Consider the following 18,978-nt stretch of genomic DNA (forward strand, 5'->3'; position numbering starts at 1 on the left):
TATAAAATGATTCAGTATCGGATTCAGGATCTGTTCTAATTTTCCAATAAATGATTCAGTATCTACAATAAATGACTTACAGTGAAACTAGTAGGTAACTTAAGTAGTTGGATGGTATGGGCCCCACTTACAGGTCATGAGGATTTAAAAGGTTAAAATAAATAATAATAATAATAATAATCATTATTATTATTCTACTACTACTGCTAATAATAATAATAATAATCATAATAACAAACAACAACAACAACAATAATAATAAAAGACTCCAAACACACAAGGTCTCATAATTCAAGTTTAATAGTTTCAAAAATGTAAAGGCGCTATTTTGTATATTAATTCAAAAATTATTTTACACATATAATAATCTTCAGAGAAAAGATATGCAGTGTTTATGATGGGAGGGAGGGAGGGAGGGAGGGTACAGTATGTGCAGACAGAACGAGACACAGTGACGAACACGGGGGGGAGACTGAAGACACGGTTATAGCCCTCATACGCCAATGAGACCAAACACCCCGGAAAGACACACACTGATCTGAACATGAACCAGAGGCTGAGATTTCTACGCTAAGCTAAGACTCGTAGCTACTGACGCATGCTGACGAGGAGTAACGTCGGCTCAGATGGGCCCGGGACCACCCACACACCCACCCACCCCCACAGAGAGCTGAAATGTATCTGAACAGTGAAAATAAGACACATGAAAGATGTTTGCGTACGAATGAAGTCACGACTGTACAGGTTAGACGCTTCCTGGAGGGATGAACAAGATCGTTTGACCAAAATCACAATTTACACAATATTTTAATCTTAACTGATCGGTTTGGTGTCTGGAGGTAGCTTTTACGCTAAAGCTACGATGCTAACATGGCTAACAAGCAGCGAAAGTGTAGCAATGATCAGTTAGCGCCGTTTCTTCCATTGCGTTTGTTTATTAACTACATTAGCCTAGCAGCTAAAGAGGTTTTACACTAAAGCAGCTTCTAATCTATGCTAGCCCTGCAGCGCTAGAAGCTTTAGTCAAACAATTAGCGCAGTCTACCTGTTAGCCACACTGAACCAGTACAAGCAGCGAAGCACTGAAGCAGTACACATATTTGTTAATGCTTAGCGATGAGGCTAATGTAGCTAATATTTAATATGTTTATGTTAGCCACAGGTTATGAACCGAGATTTTGTAGAAATGGACGTTTTGCAGTTGGAGCTGTGAGGCGAACATGGCAAACATTGAGGCCTCCACACGTTCTCTAGACTTACTTGTTAGCCACATTAGCCTTTTATGTCTAGCGTAAAGCTAAAGAAGCAAACCAGACACCAAAACAAAAAGTTGTGCGAATCTGAAACCGGGTCAAACCATCGATTTAAAAAAAAAAGGTTCGGTTTCGTCCGCCGGCTGTAAACCCACCCAACGCACGACTCTGTGGACCCAAAGCCAGACTAACCAACCCACCACAGGCGACTTTTCTTCGTCAGGTTCTTGTACGCACTCCAGAGCCGGCGGCGTCCGGAGTTGGTGCTCGTTCGGGAGTTGTGTGCACAGAATTCCAGAATTTCTCTGGTTGTGCTAATGCGCTAGGCTAACGTCAACACAAGACATCGAGCTGTAGAGGAGTTTGGAGCTGGAGGCCAGGGCAGAGGCCCTCGTCTACTGCTTCGGTTGGCTGTAAACTGTTGAGGAAGGAACACGTGCATCTCTCAACACCCGGGAGTTTAGTCAGACGGGCGCGTATTCGCTCAAGCACGGCGTTAGCATGTAGCGTTAGCATGCTGCGTGTCGAGAACGGCGGTTTAAGAGCATAGAGCAGGGTTCGAATACGAACACGAGTGTAAAAACGAGAGAGTTTCAGGACAGCAGACGATCGTTAAACATAGAAAAACACAGCCCTCTGTTCTTTTACGACTTTTTTTTTTTTTTTACAGTAAAGCATTTCATGGTTATTGCAACACTCAACAAACGTTTCGCTTGAGGATACTCATGTTTTTTGTTGTTTGTTTTTTTTAACGTTAAAACAACCTCTTCGTTGAAAATAGGTTAAAAATCTTTATGCCACAGAACTGGAGTTCTTGTCTTCTTCTCTTACACTTTTCACACCACGTAGAAATCCTGCGTCAGCCAGCTTGCAGCTGGGCGACGGACGGCGCGCCCGGGATTTCAGGTTTGGGGCCGGTCCACATCCACCGCTGTAAACTCACCGCTCGGCTCACCTGACCGCAGTTTCAATTAACAAGCCAAATGGTCCACTTTTTTTTCCTTTTTTTTTTTTTTTTCAAGCCATAAAACATTTATCATCACCATCAGATTTCACAATCACTCTTGATTGGCAGCTCGTAGAAATGTCTTCTCAAATCCTCTGGTTTTGAAAAACTGTGCTCCAGAGGTTCGAGGACAGTCCGATTGAAAGTGTGTAAGTGTGTAAGTTTGTGTGTGTAGGAAAAATGTAAAAATCACCTTTAAACTGCACTCAGCTCCTCCAAGCTCTCACTCCTCAAGTCCACACTTCTTCACCTGTGCTGAAGCAGCTGGAACCTAAACAAGATCATCTCCTGAAACCTTTCGGATTCCTTCCTTCCAGTCTAAGCGTCTTCAACCACAGTGAAGGACCTCGGCCCAGGTTCCCCAAACGACATCTTGGTGTTATGGTAACTGGTAAAGTCAGAGTTCACCGTGATGCTCGCGAACATGATTGATCACTGAGCCCAGATTCAGCTCAGCTGATCAGTCTAGACAGGTTCGTTCTCTGGCATGTGCTTCCTTAGTTTACAGAGGGGAAGGTGTTAGGCTAATGCTGCTAACAAACTCTGGAGTTAGACGGTCACCAATCTCCGCTACGTAAATATACAAGCCCGTGTCTTTTTTAAAAGGTTCAAATATTTGGTGCAGACGAATCAATGCTGTTTAGAGCACGGCAGCACTTGCTTTGGTCTAGAAAAAACCCACAAAAAGAGACGTTTCCGCAAAAAGCAGAGGAAAACGTGGGTATTCCAGTTCCAGGGTTAGCTCAAGCTTTAGTTTATAGAAGCTTTATCCATAAACACCTCGTTTCCACAGCATTCCAGTTGAGTTTAATCAAGTGTATTAAGATTCTGGGATGTGCTTACTTTGGTGACAGTCCAAGCCCAGTGTTTGTTAGCAACTTTAGCCAAAGCAGACCCCGTTTTAAACTAAGGAAGCAAACCTCAGGCAGAAAACGTCCTGGATATCTGATCACATTTGGGGTCAGTGATGAACCACGTGAATCTGATTATTTTGCTGAACTTCTCCTTTAAGGAATTATCTTTGCACCAAGAGTGTTTTAGGAAACCCAGCCCTTCCTTCCAGACTGGATCACATGTCAACGGCTTGCTTAACCACTCAATAAACTGCAGGCGTCTGATCCAGTTATTAGAATTAAGCCCTATTATTCAGAAGCTGCACGTTACTCAGTAAAAGCTTTGGAATTCACATGCTGGTCATGTAGTAAATTGTACTTAAACCAAGCGAGAATGAAGGAGTGATTAGCGATAAGTCTGATCCGAATGTAACAGCCGCTTCAAAAACACTGCAGAAGCTCACTCCGGTGGGAACGCCCTCGCTTGGCTGTCGGCTGCACCACGTTTGATAAGGAGTGCGTTCATCCGACCGATCCTGACCAACCACCAAGAGAACTCCTCACGTAACAGACATTCAACCTAAAGGAGCAACCATGGCTCATGTTGATCTCATCGTGCTGCCGGCCACCGCCGAAGAAGAGCCGAGCTTAAATATTATCCACACACCAAAACTGATCACCCAGGAAAACGTACATTTCTCTGATAGTTTAACAAACATTCACAAAATTCTGACCTTCGGTGACCTCTCTGTAATAATGCACTACACTGTAACTCTTACTCACGTCTTCACTTCAAGTCTTGCAAAAGAAACTGTGAAGAAATATAGAAAAACATGACCTTTAATAACACATGACCTATTAGAAGATTTATAAAATAAAAAAAAGCACAATCAGCAATTTTTGAAAGTTTTTGACACTAATTTGAGTTTTGGGAGTGTTTAGGTTGCCAGATTGGAAGCTTTTCCTCATTTGTTTTGAATAATGAATACAAGGCAGGCGCAACAGCAGCTTTAACATATTCACACTGAACAGATTTAAGATGCCTTGTGTAACATTTCACATTTCCAATCAATTGAGACCCATTTTATTGATCAATACAAAAACTGTAGCCAATAGATCTGCATGCACCTCAGCTCTTTATACTGTGCTGATTGTAACTTCACTGGGGCTCAAACACTGCACTACACAACTCACTACAAAATATCAACCATCTCCTCACTCAGAAAAGCAATTTTGACCTATAAACCGCTAAAAACGAGCCCTCGCACTCAGGCCCGCTGCCTAACTGCATAGAAACTGATCAGTAGCAACTCTGACAATCTGTGTCAAGGCATTTCCATGAGTTCAAAACTATTCAAGCGACACGAGTCACAACCACTAGAAGCAGCGCCAACATCGCTTTGTTTCACCACTACCGCTTCCTAAAGCGCTGAACGTCTGTCTAGACTCCAAACCCAGAAGCCAGTAGACACTACACAGCTAAGCACTAGAGAGCACGTAGCACCCGGAAGACGCCGAATCCGTCTCCGAAACTATGGTTCGTAGTCCGATGATAAATACAAATTTCATACGGTAGAAATGTCCCCTAGTTATTGCTCTGGCGGACGCCTTGCCACACTTCGAAACCCGCACTTCTGACCTAGAAACGTTTCACTAGAAGCACGTTCTCCCAGTGATATGGCAAAAATGTAATCTATACAGTATTCGAGAAGTCTGTGTGCTGCGTTTGTGCACTTGTTTTTGTTTGTGTGTGTGTGTGTGTGTGTGTGTGTGTAACAGCGCATTCAAACAGTTCTCCGTTTCACAATCCACCCCCATTCAAAAGTTTGCGTATTGCTAGGTCCAGCGCCAGGTCCGTCGGCGATGTACAGATGTATCGCAAACTTGGAGCTGGAGAGGGGGAAAGAAAGAAAAGAAAAAAAAAAAACAAAAAAAACAAAATCAAATCTTGCCCATGAACTGACCTGCAGCCCAGCTGAGCGCTATGGCAACGCAGATCCAAGCCCTTTATAAACAACTCACAACCATGTTGCTTTGATTTCTGTATTTTTCTTTTCCTCTGATCTTCTGTTGTGCAAGCATGCTTCCGGAGGTCCTTGCTGAAAGGGGTTTAGGGAGGGTGGGGCTCATGGTGAAGAGGGTGGAACACACTTTGGGCTCTTTGATTGGACAGTCGAGTCCAGCTCTTCTGACAGAACGCGCTGTGGAGCGTTCCTGCAACGTTCCGCAGGCCCTCCGGAATCTACCTGGAGATCATGGAGCTGGACTGGGACTGGCTGGAGGACGTCGTGGCGGCACTGAGCTGGGAGAAGCCGCTGTGGCTCGACTCCAGACTCGTCATGGAGCCCCTGAGAACAGGACAGGGAGGAACAGTGCAGCGGAAAGAGGGAAGAGGGATGATGGGTGATGAGAACAGCAGCACACCTGGATCACACTCATGATGCAAAGCCATATTTTTACAGTTTTTCCCCCAAAGGCAGCCGACCAGCCAGGACATGCTGAGGACCTGAAGAGCCAAGGCTCCAGCTATCGGGTGGCCCACACTCAAAGTGCACTCAGAAGTTTGGAATCAGTGTGTATTTATTTATTTTAACAACTTAAACAACTTCCCTTCTAATACGGAAAATGTAAAACTATGTCCAAAAGTTTGTGGACACCCTTTTTTAAATGGATGCATTCACAGCCACGGCTTGTCCAGTCCCTGTAGAGAAGAAGTTCTGCCAATAGAATAGGACTCTCTGAAGCAGATAAACTAGATGAACCTATTGGCACCATGCTGCCTAATGCCAGGCGTGGGCTAGAGGAGGGGTATAAAGCCCCCCAGCATTGAGCTGTGGAGCAGTGGAAGAACTGTGCTCACTGGAATGATGGTGGTGCTCCATCCAATACTTGCGGTGGGGTGGGGTGATCACCTGAGATCAGCTCCATCCTGACCTCACCAAATGTTCTCTACTGTGAGGACTTGATTGCTTTCAGTGACAATCAACCCTAATTGTGACCCTAATGTGACTTAGGTTTGTGTTTAGTTCCTCGCTGAACTCTCTGAAGCTTAATAAGACATTCATAAACATTACTTGCACAAGTATAACAGTAAGTGATTCCAAACTTTTGAATGTTTTGGTATATATACACTGACTAACATGCTCAGATCCTCACACACTCCCCTCGAACCCTCTAAACATGCGGTTTCTGACGAGATACAAGGACAATTCTGGCTTCTCAAAGCTGCCACTGGTCGACTACATCTGGGGAAAAGAGTGTAAATTTGATCGTCACCAAACTGTTCCTTTATTAAAATGAGACCCACCATAAAAAAAGATCCCACTGTGATTCTATCCCAAGCCCAGTCCCCTGCCTACCACTCCAGCACAGCATGCAACAAAGACACCAACCACTACACTTTCATGAGCCTCTATTAGTGCACAGTGTTTCTGCATCAGAGCCATTACGGTTCAGGTGTTCAGTCCCAGCGGTGTACAGGCTGGGATCTGCCCTCTGCCAACACCTCCAGTAAAGTTCCTCAGGCTAGCTTTTAATGAATTAGGAGCGTTATTAGAAGGGAAGTTAACGAAACACTTCATCCAAAAACGCTGACGTGGTAAATATCGAACGGAAGCTAATGGAACCGTTCGCTTGGGGTTATATGCACTAAATGGACAAAAGTATTGGGACACCTGCTCATCCATTGTTCCTTCTGAAATCAAGGGTGCTTTTGTTGGAGTAAATGTCTCTACTGTCCAGGAAAGAAGACTTTCTACTAGATTTTAGAGCAGAGCATTGCTGTGAGGATTTCATATGATTGCATTCAGCAAGAAGAGCTTTAATTAGCGAGGTCTGGATGTTGGATGATTATAATGATGATGATCACCACCCCACCTCATCCTCCACTCCCCAACGTACCCCAAAAGTACTGGATGGAGCACCACGACCATCATTCCAGAGAACACAGCTCTTCCACTGCTCCACAGCTCCTCAATGCTGGGGGGCTTTATACCCCTCCTCTATCCCACGCCTGGCATTAGGCAGCATGGTGCCAATAGGTTCATGATGTTTATCTGCTCCAGAGAGTCCTGTTCTGTGTGGGTGTGCATTGGCACATCTACATCAGCAATGGGTGCAACATAAAGTAGCTGAATGCATTCATTAGAAGGGGTGTCCGTAAATATTTGGACATGGTGTATCCCAGTACGCAGAGTTAATTTATCCCACTGGGAAAGAGTTTTAGAAGCATTTTTGGATCAAGCATTCCACTAAAGTGTTCTTCAGGAGTTCTCCTTGGATTCTGGGAACATCAGTGTTGTGCAGATCAACTACAAGAACAAGTACGTCTGGCAAGAGTGGTGTGTGACCAGTGCTGCAAGTGTGACCACTGAACGAAGCTCAAACCAAAACAGTAATCAGGAAAAACGTCACAGCAGCCAAAACACACCAAGCCTTCGAAGTCAACAATTAGACCAAAAGTGAAAGCTGGGGACAATCCTGCTCGGTGCTGTGCCCACACCCAACCCAGTTAGTTAACAAACAAGAAACTGCAAGGTTACTGGCTTAAAGCGTGCAGTGTGTGACGTGTACCAGCAAAGCCTGCTGCTTTAAGAACCCTTAAGGAATCTGCATGCTAGCATGGCTAATAAGGGCTAGGTGAAAGGGAGCAACTCTGGGTGAATGGCTTGAATGCAGCTTCTGATTGACGTATATTAGCCATGTGAGCATTCCAACAATTCCTTTACGATTAACAAGTAAGTAGAAAGCCCAAGTTGAGGTTAGTAGGACAGACAAACTTACACCAACCAGCCACTTCATTAACACCACCTCCTTATCGCTACTCTCGCTATCCATTCCATCAGCCCCACTGACCACACAGGAGCGCTGTGCAGTTCTACAACTGGATCCATGTGTTTCTCTGCAGGACCCCTAGAGGACAAACCACCACATACAGACTGTAGTGTTTTTTGGGTGGTGGGTCAGCATTCTCAGCACTGCAGTGACACTGACTGACCTGGTTGTGGCGGCGAGTGTGTTAGTAGTGCACAGCAGTGCTGCTGGAGTGCTTAAACACTGTGTCTGTCCACTCACTGTCCACTCTCTATTAGACTGGACCTAGCTGGTCCACCTTGTAGAGACTGAGAATGCTGACCCACCACCCAAATACTACAGTTGGCTCTGTGGTGGTCAGTCCCGGGGGTCCTGAGCACTGAAGAACAAACAGGGTGAGAATGGACAGTGAGCGCAGCGATAAGGAGGTGGTGTTCATGAAGTGGCTGGATGGTGCATTCTCACTGTATAAAGGATTTTAGACTGAACATTAGTGTCTTCACATAAGCTACTGATTAACATTTGCATCAGGCCTTCAGCACAACCTCCAGCCAAACAGGCTAAGACACATCTGTAGTAAATTTGAGACACTGATTTTGATCATCTTCATCATCTCCAATATTAAAGAAATTATTATGATTTTTTTTTATTATTCTGAGAAGGTCTTTTGCAAATGTGTGCTAACTTTATGCGTTACAGCCGTCGTACACAGGCCTAAGCCAGCCTCACACATGCTTAGTGAACAGCTACACCAGGAGAGTCCAACGGAGGTCACGGAGGAGCGCAGTAAGCACAGTTTGGCGATTTTCCTGCTCTAGGTTTGATTTGATTTTTCAATCATTTTTGCTATTTAAACCCAAAACTTTAGATAATATTAAGAGAGGTTTACGTGCTTGATGAACAATTACTGGCATCGGACTGATGTTTAGATCTGACTGATATCTGAAGATGATCAGTGTTGTTCAGGTAGCGCTGCATTTTGCACAGTTTTGCTATACTGGAGCTGATCTACAGACCAGTAACTCCCAGCACTTTACACTGTGCGTATATCAGCTTTCTGTTCCTGAACCCATACTTCCCATTAAATCTCTTCAGTTCTGTACTGGGAACTGAGGGAAGTGGTGCGAGAGAGCTGCGGAAATAAATAAATAAATAAATAAATAAAATCGCCGGACTGTGCTGGACTCCAGTCCTGCGGGACCAGAGCTGGACTCCTCTGTGCCAGTTTCCTGACACCCAAGCCAAGCGTGTCTTCAGCAGAGCTTAACAGTGCTGTTTATAGCATGCTGTTAATGCTAACAAAAAACTGAGCTTTGTTAGCATGGTGCTACTGCAGAACGACAGGGGTTCATTAGCGTGGCGCTAAAGCTAAGCTAACGGCAAACAAGATCACTTACAAACTCTGCACATCGCAGCAAGCCGTTCTTTACGGGGAGAAACAGAAAGGAAAGGAAACCGTGAGGAGATAAGCGCAGAAACGTGTCAGAGAGAGAGAGAGGAGACAGTAAGAAAGCGAGACGCACTATATGGACAAAAGTATTGGGACACCTGCTCACTCACTGTTTCTTCTGAAATTAAGGGGATTAGAAAGAGTCGATCCTGCTTTTGTTGGAGTAACTGTCTCTACTGTCCAGGAAAGAAGACTTACTAGATTTTGAAGATGGAGCATTGCTGTGAGGATTTGATTGTGTTCAGCAACTAGAGTGTTAGTGAGGTCAGGATGTTGGAGGATGATCACCACCCCACCTCATCATCATCCCCAACTCCTCCTAAAAGTACTGGATGGAGCTCCACCACCATCGTTCCAGAGAACACAGTTCTTCCACTGCTCCACAGCTCCTCAATGCTGGGGGGCTTTATACCCCTCTTCTAGCCCACACCTGGCATTAGGCAGCATGGTGCCAATAGGGTCATGATGTTGATCTGCTCCAGAGAGTCCTATTCTATTGGCAGAACGTCTTCTCTACAGGGACTGGACAAGCTGTGTGTGTGCGCACGCATTTGGACATCTGTGTCGGCAATGAGTGCAAATTAAAGTAGCTGAGTGCATTCATTAGAAGGGGTGTCCACAAACATTTGGACATATAGTGCAGATAGAGAGAGAAAGAGAGAGAGAGAGAAAGAGAGAGAGAGGGATAGACAGAGAGATAGCAGGCTTGGACAATGTTCTTATGGGTAATATTGGGCTAATTGGCAGTTACTCTAGCAAAGCTGCAGGTAAATAAAATACAATAAAATGAAAAAAAAAAAAAAAAAATTCAGTAAAATCAAAAACAGAAAAACACCAAATTACGAGTAACGCAGCTAAGCTGGCATTAATCCATTAAAGCATAAAGACTAATTTTTTAGAACTAGACATCCCCATCTGAAGGTCTCCTAAATACCTCCATCCTCTCATTACTAAAGGCAACATTTCTTGCGAGTCTCAGACTCAGGTAGTCTGGCAGTAACGCTGCTCCACCTACAGTAAACAGGCCTACTCCGAGTTCTACTGGTGCTGTGATGATGCACACGAGACCGGCTGCGTAAGAGCCAGCAGGTGAAGCGCTGTAGACAGTTACCTGAAGTCCTCGGAGCCCAGGACCTCAGTGTAGTACATGACCTTACACTTATGGGAGGACACCTGCAATGTGGCCAGCACGTCGTCCACGCGCGGCAGGTTAGTGGTGGCACATGCAGGCATGGAGTGAAACTTCCACTGCAGGATGTAGAACCCAGGCCAGCGGGTCACGTGAGAACCCTGAAGAAAGAGTGAGAGAGAGAGGGCGGGCGAGTGAGAGCCAATGCAAAGCAATGAATAATATTTGCATAATAACAGGTTCTACATGTGGTCACCCAATCAAATGACTGCCTAATGCTTTGACAGATTATCACAGTCAAAGTCCCCCCCCACCCATTTTGTGTGTAGTGATGTATTACAGAGAGAATTTATTTTTTGTTACAGTCTGATCAAAATAACTTGAGTGTTTTGAATCCAGTATGAATCTGCAGTGTATGCAGCTTGTACAGTCTGCCTGAGATACTTGTAAAGTGATTTCAGTCCAGTATGAATCTGCAGTGTGAAGCTTTTGAATCTGCCACCAAAACTAGCCACGGTTAGTCCAGTAGGGGGCATACCTGCACGCTCTCGCCCTCTTTGCAGGTGAGTGGGGACTCCACCATGCTATAGTCCTGCCCCAGCTGCCAGGACTTATCGATCAGCTGCACGTTGTTTCCTCCGGGCGACGTGATGCCGTGGGCTGCCAGCGGGTCTTTCTTGGGCGGCTGCGGTGCCCTCTTAGAGTGGTAGATGTTGAAGACCACATCTCCCTTACACACGTCAAAATCCCATGTGATGACTGAGGAGGCATCGATGATCTCGATCAACAGCTGTGGGGTGAATGGAGGGGGGGGGCGCAAACAAAAAAAAAACAAAAAAACAAAAAAAATACAGTTAAGGCACGAATTACCATTGCATTTCATCACCACTAGGGGGCAGCATTTGCAATGAAAACTCTCTCATATGTTCATTCTCAGTCATATGTTCAAACCCAGGGGAATCTCTGCATTGCAGAGTTCAGTGTTTTCTAAGCTCCGACACACCCAAGGCAACTCGAAGCCAAGAAGATAATCGAGGTCTTCAACATTATGAAAGACATGTTCCATCAGGTGCCTTCAAACTTTCCGTCAATCTGTGTCTCTACAAGCGTGTCTTGCCTCATGTGGAGCTCCTTTGAAGACACTGGCACTCTGGTAGATGGTCTCGGTCCACAGTCTGATGTCGTCATTCTCCAGCTCCTCCGGTGTCCGGTACAGAGACTTGGGTACCAGGCCGCCCTCAGGAACCTCACACTGCCACACATCAAACCAGAAACATTCAGAGAGCTTTTCCTAAAATCCTAAATTATCCTACAAATCCACCCATTGCTGACACAGATGTGCAAAGTCTCACACACAGCTTGTCTAAACATGAACCTACATCTTGGCACCATGCTGCCTAATGCCAGGCGTGGGCTAGAAGAGGGGTATAAAGCCTCCCAGCATTAAGCTGTGGAGCAGTGGTGGAGCTCCATCCAGTACTTCTGCCACGAGTTGAGGTGGTGATCATTCGACATCCTGACCTTACTAAAGCTCTTCTCGCTGAATGCAATCAAATACGCTCAGCAATGCTTCTCCAAAATTTAATAGAAAGCCGAAGACCTTCCCTGGGCAGCAGGGCCAGAGACTGCTACGTCAACAAAAGTAGCAGAAACATTTTTTTTTGTTTGTTTAATTTTAAATACCTTTGATTTGGGAGGAAATAATGAATTAGGGAGTGTCCCAATACTTTTGTCCGTATATTAAAGAGTAGGAAAATGGTGTAGGTCAGAGTTTTCCCCAAAACTACTGTTTGAAATGCAACTAGATTTAAGAGAAGTGTGGACTAGAAGGATTATTATACACCTCTAAACTAACTCAACAGACAACCAGGCTGGAGCATCATGATCACGATGCATAAATAAATAAATAAATAAATAAATACATTAATTAATAAAACACCTCTGCCTTCCGGGTTTCTGTAACTATGAGGATGGCACTTACCATGCACTCTCCACCTAGAAAGTCGGGGATGATCTCTTTGTCAATGTAATCAACCAGGCCTCCTGGACCTTGGTAGTCGTTCCCAGCGTAGATCAGGAACTTTTTCCGTGTGTTCTCGTCGATGAAAGGGCTCACCTGGACACGGAGTTACAGAAAAGCGGAGTTTACCAATAAATAAATAATGAGCAGAAGGTTGTCATATACTATAATGCACCGCTCTTAGCCAATCAGGAGCGAACACAAGGGCACAGTGAGAAGCTTCACTAGAACATGGCTTGTGCTACTGTGCCACAAGGGGGCAGCACTCACACTGCAGTGCATCAGCTCATTTGTTTCTGTCCCAATGAAGCACATGGCAGTGCGATTGATCGTCTGTACTGGTATGACATAATACTGACAGACTGTTTTGCAATACTGTTATTGATATTTAATAGATAATGATCGTAACGTACACAATAATTACACCCTTGTTAACATGCAGCGTATTCTTAGCTTTTTAATTCTGTGAGCTTTACTCACAGCATCCACAATCCCACTGTTAACTGTAGTAGTTTAACTGTTGTTTATTAGGAGCTTCAAGATGTTTTTCCTAGATGTTTTGAAAGTGGTTTTACTGTCTGATTAAATCTGGCATCATTTTTAAGAGGTAAAGACAGTGAAATACTTTATTAGGCACAGGATCATCATCAACAACACACTCAAATACGACCTGATATGCACCAACTTTTGGAGAGATATTAAAGATAAAGATATTAAATTTGATCAATAATGTTTTTAGACACTATTCCTAAACATAAATGATGAAAATGACACTGAACTGCCTTCACTGAATCATCATCATTTTTTAATAGAAAAAAAAAAGTGAGAATTTCCTACTCACTGATTAATTATCTGTCCAGAAGCTTCGTTACACACCTGATGATCTCTAAATCTAAGCCTTGATATAACACTTTTAAATCAACAGATACACCAACAGCTAAACCGGACTAGTGTTTGCTGTAAGAGCTACAGACTGATGCGTCAGTGCATTTCTACAGCTCTATAACCTGCTATTAGATTTCGAGCAGTGTCTCACCAGAGTCCAGAGCACGGGGAACACCCGGGGAGCTCGCAGGATGAGGAGGCGGCCGAGAGTTTCAGGATAATTCGCTTCCACAACTTCGATGATCCTCAGCAAAGCTTTCACACCTGGACGCCACAGATGCCTCATGTTCAACCCCTCCAGATCCACCAGACACGTCCAACAGCTGAGAGAGGGGTGGAGAAGGAAATGAGTGTTTAACTAAAAACATCAAAACACTGAAGCACCAAAGCTCTGGAGCACAAACACTCCTGCTAATCTAAGCCGGGGTCATGTTATGAGCATCACTTAAACACCAACTATGATTACATAAGAGAAAAGCCAGGCTTTACACTGAACACCCTGGAATGATGATGTCACCGCTGGCGAGAGGCTTGTACCTGATTGGTCGACCAAAGACTTTGGTGTTCTCCTCACATCTCCTCAAGCCCTCCTCGTTGATGGACAACACCTGGAATACGCAAACAGGTGTAAACACAGGTAGATATATAACAAGTGGATGTGAAACAATGCATGCTGGGAAATGTAGTCCTTACATGTCTAAGTAGAGACTCCTCCCCTAGAGCTCGCACCAGGCCTTTAGTGTCCATCTGTCCCAGACGGAGGATATAGAGAGGACGGCCATCTGCAGAACACACACACACACACACACACACACACACACACACACACACACACAGAGAGTAAGTATACACAGACACTAAGGATGTCGAAGCCAGAGATTCAACTGCATGGACTTTAGATTACAGGCAGTCGTAATAACGTCACTGTCAATCAATCAATCAATCAATCAATCAATCAATCAAACAAATAAAATAAATAATTGGGGGCATTTCTATTGGTCCATTTATTATTATATATGCACATCACGTAAGGGAAGTGAAGCAGGTGTTGTCAAAGGATAAAAATATAAATAAAATGAACATAAAAAAATAAAGTTACCTATTTTAAGGCATGACTTATTACATAATAAATACATTAGAGAGGGGCATCAAATTCCTTTTTAATAATTAAAAACCCTGATTTATTGTTTATAGTCATGTTCTCCAGTTCAGTATTTAATTTAATTCAGTAATTTGTAAAAATAATCTGTGCGATTTCATGAAGCTCTGAATCATTTCCGAGAATCAGCTTCAAATCGTTGCCAGGTCGGAGATTCACACCCCGAAAAACATGCATCGTTGTTTTGCAACCAACCTACTAAAATGGTGGAGCGTCTGCGGAGAGAACAGGAACAGGCTTGCTGCACAAATGCAAATCATCTGAAAGAACACAACAGCTTCAGCTCAGCGTTTACCGGAGCCACGCAGACCGGTTCCTGTTTCTAGTTCTGAAAGCAGCAGGGAGGGAGAAGCAGTTCAGACGCTTCCCTTATTAACCACATGTGGACACAGTGGGGACGGGTGGGTCCAGACTTTTGCACTAGCTTGCATCTACTTACTTTACTGAGTATTTGATTCAGGTGTAGCTGAATCACATTTAGCTCCTGCTCAAACTGCACAGCACGGTGCTACACAATCACTTTGCACTAACCAGCCGTTTACTCCTTTCTCATTTCTATTCTATTTTTTTTTTTATATTTAGATCTGTATATATTTTATTTTCTGAACATACATTTTCTTTATGTTTATATCTACTTTATTATATAATTATATACCCATTTTATATATAATCTTTTCCATTTGATCTTTTCTGTAGATATTTTATTTCTATTCGATCTTTATTCTGATCTATTACTGCTTCCTGTGACTGTTATTAATGCATTTCACTGCTAGCTGTACAGTGTATGACTGTGTGTGTGTGTGTGTGTGTGTGTGTATGTGTGTGTGTGTGTAGCTGGGTGAAGCTCAGACGCAGGTTCTGTTTATGGGGTAAAACTGGTTACAGTACTGGAACACACACCTCTATAGAGAGAGGGACTGAGATCAAGACCCCTCTGTGTGTCGACTCCTTTAGTTCACATTACATAACCACTCCCTGAATGGACGTGTGTGTGTGTGTGTGTGTTCAAGGTGAAATTCTGTCGCAGCGCATACTTGCCCTCCCCAACACATACATGCACACAGATGGCATTCTCTACCCTGTGAAGCACACGCACACACCCACCCACCCAAGACTCATCCACAGCATTCAGGCCTGACAAATGACGTCTAACATAAGGGCCTCAGTAATCTCTTTCAGGGCGATGACAGAACATACACTATGCCCAAATGTATGTGGACGCCGCTTTTAACAAATAAAGTCAGCTACTGTAAGTTGCAGCCACACGCACACACACAGCTTATCTAGTAATCCTTTAGAGATGCACTGCCAATAGAATAGGACTCTCTGGAGCAGATCAGCATCATTAACCTATTGGCACCATGTTGCCTAATAATGCCAGGCGTGGGCTAGAGGGGTATAAAGCCCCCCAGCATTGAGGAGCTGAGGAGCAGTGGAAGAACGGTGTTCTCTGGAATGATGGTGGTGGAGCTCCATCCAGTACTTGGGATGAGTTGGGGAATCAGGAATGAGGTGGAGTGGTGATCTTTCAACATCCTGGCCTCATTAACGCTCATGTCAGTGAATGCAATGAAATTGCAAAATGCTCTTTTTAACACCCTTAGAAGAAACAATGGATGAGCAGGTGTCCCAATACTTTTGTCCATATAGCGTATAAGAGGTGAGAAAGAGAGAGAGGTGAAAAGGGACTAGATGAGGAGGATGAAGAGGAGGAGGAGAGCCGTAGGGTGTGGGTCAGCACTCGGACTGTACGACAGATTGTTAACTGAACTGACCCACTTTCATTAGACACGGCTCCAACTGGGCCAGTTAGATCACTGGTATGACCCCAAAAAATAAACACACACAAGCTTGGCTTTCAGGGTCTTGTACAATTTAGCGTCATTCCAGTCCAGCTCCCAGTACACTCCATTTAACACTCCTCACTTGATAATTAGAATATGACCCAAATGATGTGTGTTCTGGCAGAAAATCATCAAACACTGCAGGACATTTGACCCCTGACCCTGGAAAACGCAGCTACGGAGTCACAACATGGCTGTGGTGTAAGCATGGACAGACTCACGCCAAAAAATCGTCATCATCATCATCATCTCTTTGTGTAAGGTTAGGGCAACTTTCTGCAATGTCCTGACAGGCCAACCTCATTGTGGCCCCGAAAGCCCACCCTAAATATTATTACTCTGACAACGAAGCTAATCTCTCAGTGGTGCGCCAACTCACCTCGGTCGTGGTGGTGCCAGCCGCCGGTGTAGAAGTCATGGAGCACCTGCGGCGAGCTCCAGGTGTCCAGCAGGTAATCCACTTGGTGCTGCTTCCTCCAGGTGAGGGACTGACAGAGGATCTCCCGCGCTTTGTCCATGTTGAAGTCCCGCGCTCGCAGGAACCGCAGGATGTGCTGGTCTTTCGGGATCTGAGGGGACAGGATGGGTTAATGCTTGACTGTCGTTAAGATAGAATAGAAATGAAGCCAAAGAGTCTGCGCAGTAGAGACCAGAGTCTGCGCCAGACACATTTGGTAGACCCGCCCCCTTCTCCCAGGCCGAGCTGTAGTGTCTCACACCGCCTTCATTGAGCTTCCGGTGCAGAAGGAGAGCGGATTTCCCTCTGGAGTCCCAGTCTGTCCAGTAAGTGGACGATCCACCAGAAAAAATGCAGCTCATGCAAGTTCCTCTACAGTTCAGCTCCTCCATGTACTAAAAAGAGAGGACGCCATTCCAGCAAAGACTGTCTGTCAATCACTGTAGCCCCGCCTTCTTACTATAGAGCAGATCAAGGGTTATAACTGATTTCGGGGGGAAATTAAAAATGGGCCAAAATCAGCACCAGGAAAGCGACACTGGAGATGGAAAGGCAGTATAAAGGAGGATAAAGAGCTGGAAAATGGAAACCATTGAAACATATGGGGATGGGCGGAGCTACACATCAGACTGCAACCAGCCTTCAGAGCCACTAGACCTGTGGTTGCCTCACTTATGAAGGACGTTGCGCTGTCCATGACTTCTAGAGTCATTTGTTTAGGATAGTCCACATCTACAGTCTGGGAGACTAAATGCCTCGGGCTCACAGAGGGCAGCATATCTTCAGACCTTCAGCTTTTATCAAAAGCCTTACTGAGAGGCTGGTCTGCAGTGGAAAACTATACACACACATGCATACAGCTGATTTTCTCAGAGCAGCTGCGTTTTTTTGGACTGTCATTATCAGAGTACTGATCAGAGCAGGTCACAGACATCTCTGCATCAGAAGCATGTTTACGAAAAGCAGATAAACGCAGACATAACGCACTCCCATACAGCACCGGAAACGTTACATGCACTTTAGATAATGCCTTTGTGTGTGTGTGTGTGTCACACCTTGCCCTTGTGCGTTTCCTGCAGCCAGCTACGGAGGCGTATGAGGCAGCTCTCCTGAAAAGGTGTGAGATCTCCCAGGTAGCGGTTAATATAGTCGGCGTCCAGTTTGTCTGAAAAGCAAAACACATACAGACATGAGGAGAGAAATGAGGAATGCGTTACATATCCATATATAAGACTTATATAACTAAAAATTGGAATACTAATATTTAACAATTGGTCAAATTGTTGGATAAGGGTTTTCCCCACTGAAGGACAATTCCTTGGTGTTTCTGTTAAAAGTCTACAGCTGACTGATTAGTTATCCAGGTCCTAATTTATCCTGAATGAATTGCTAATACTATGCTGTACTGACATGAAAATACACAAGGCAGCAACACAAATCTCTAGTTACACCAAATGAAGTGTAGAATCAAGCAAAAGTTATATTTCTCTCTTTAGAGCATTGCGGTCATATAAAAGCTAAATTTTTGCTTTTTGTTTTTGTTTTGTTAATGTGAATCTGGCAGTTATTCTTTATACTGTATCAGAATGTCATGATGAACGGACAAATAGAAATGGTCCCGAATGACTTGGAATAAAATCTTTGTACAATGACTTCCATTGAAAGTTAATCATTTGTTTTCTTCTCTTGCTGATTTGAAAATGGTGTTAATAAATAATAATAATAATAATAATAATAATAATAATTGGGCTGGAAAACCGCTGCAATCTAGTCTGGTTTGCTCACCATCAGGCGTGGCAGAAAGTGCCTCTGTGGGGCTGCCCACTGGACTGCTGCTTTCCTTCACACCCAGACTTTCTTTAGAGCTCTCTACTGGTGGTATGATGGTGATGGCGGGTGTGGTGGGCGGTGCAGGACGACTGATGGGCAGAACAGCTTTCACGGGTGAAGCGGGACTGGCGCTCCATCTGGGAACATGGGTAATGCCCTCCTCCTCCAACTCCCGAAGGTAATACTCAATGATCTCTTTACCCTGAAAAGGAAACACACACACACACACACACATTCAGAATGAGTAAACCGTATTAGTAACTGAATTATTAATTATTATTATTATTATTATTATTGAGG

General features: G+C 44.3%; 1 protein-coding gene across 6 annotated transcripts in view; it reads right to left on the reverse strand.

The window, feature by feature from the left end:
• Window positions 1-282: 282 nt before the first annotated feature.
• The window catches only part of LOC140559769 (SEC14-like protein 1), a 53,799-nt gene continuing 35,103 nt past the window's right edge, over window positions 283-18,978 (reverse strand). For 5 of the 6 annotated variants that reach the window (XM_072683382.1, XM_072683383.1, XM_072683381.1 and 2 more), the window contains 12 exons: window positions 18,634-18,880; window positions 17,904-18,013; window positions 16,771-16,960; window positions 14,082-14,170; window positions 13,926-13,996; window positions 13,540-13,711; window positions 12,465-12,599; window positions 11,601-11,735; window positions 11,022-11,273; window positions 10,466-10,644; window positions 9,302-9,328; window positions 283-5,440 (listed from right to left, as the gene is read on the reverse strand). In XM_072683382.1, coding sequence (XP_072539483.1) covers window positions 5,335-5,440; window positions 9,302-9,328; window positions 10,466-10,644; window positions 11,022-11,273; window positions 11,601-11,735; window positions 12,465-12,599; window positions 13,540-13,711; window positions 13,926-13,996; window positions 14,082-14,170; window positions 16,771-16,960; window positions 17,904-18,013; window positions 18,634-18,880 — 1,713 coding nt within the window. In that variant the 3' untranslated portion in view covers window positions 283-5,334. The remainder of the gene's footprint in view (window positions 5,441-9,301; window positions 9,329-10,465; window positions 10,645-11,021; window positions 11,274-11,600; window positions 11,736-12,464; window positions 12,600-13,539; window positions 13,712-13,925; window positions 13,997-14,081; window positions 14,171-16,770; window positions 16,961-17,903; window positions 18,014-18,633; window positions 18,881-18,978) is intronic. The other variant, XM_072683386.1, reaches the window with a different exon arrangement.

Source organism: Salminus brasiliensis, chromosome 7, assembly GCF_030463535.1.
Source record: "Salminus brasiliensis chromosome 7, fSalBra1.hap2, whole genome shotgun sequence".
Taxonomy (NCBI): Eukaryota; Metazoa; Chordata; class Actinopteri; order Characiformes; family Bryconidae; genus Salminus; species Salminus brasiliensis.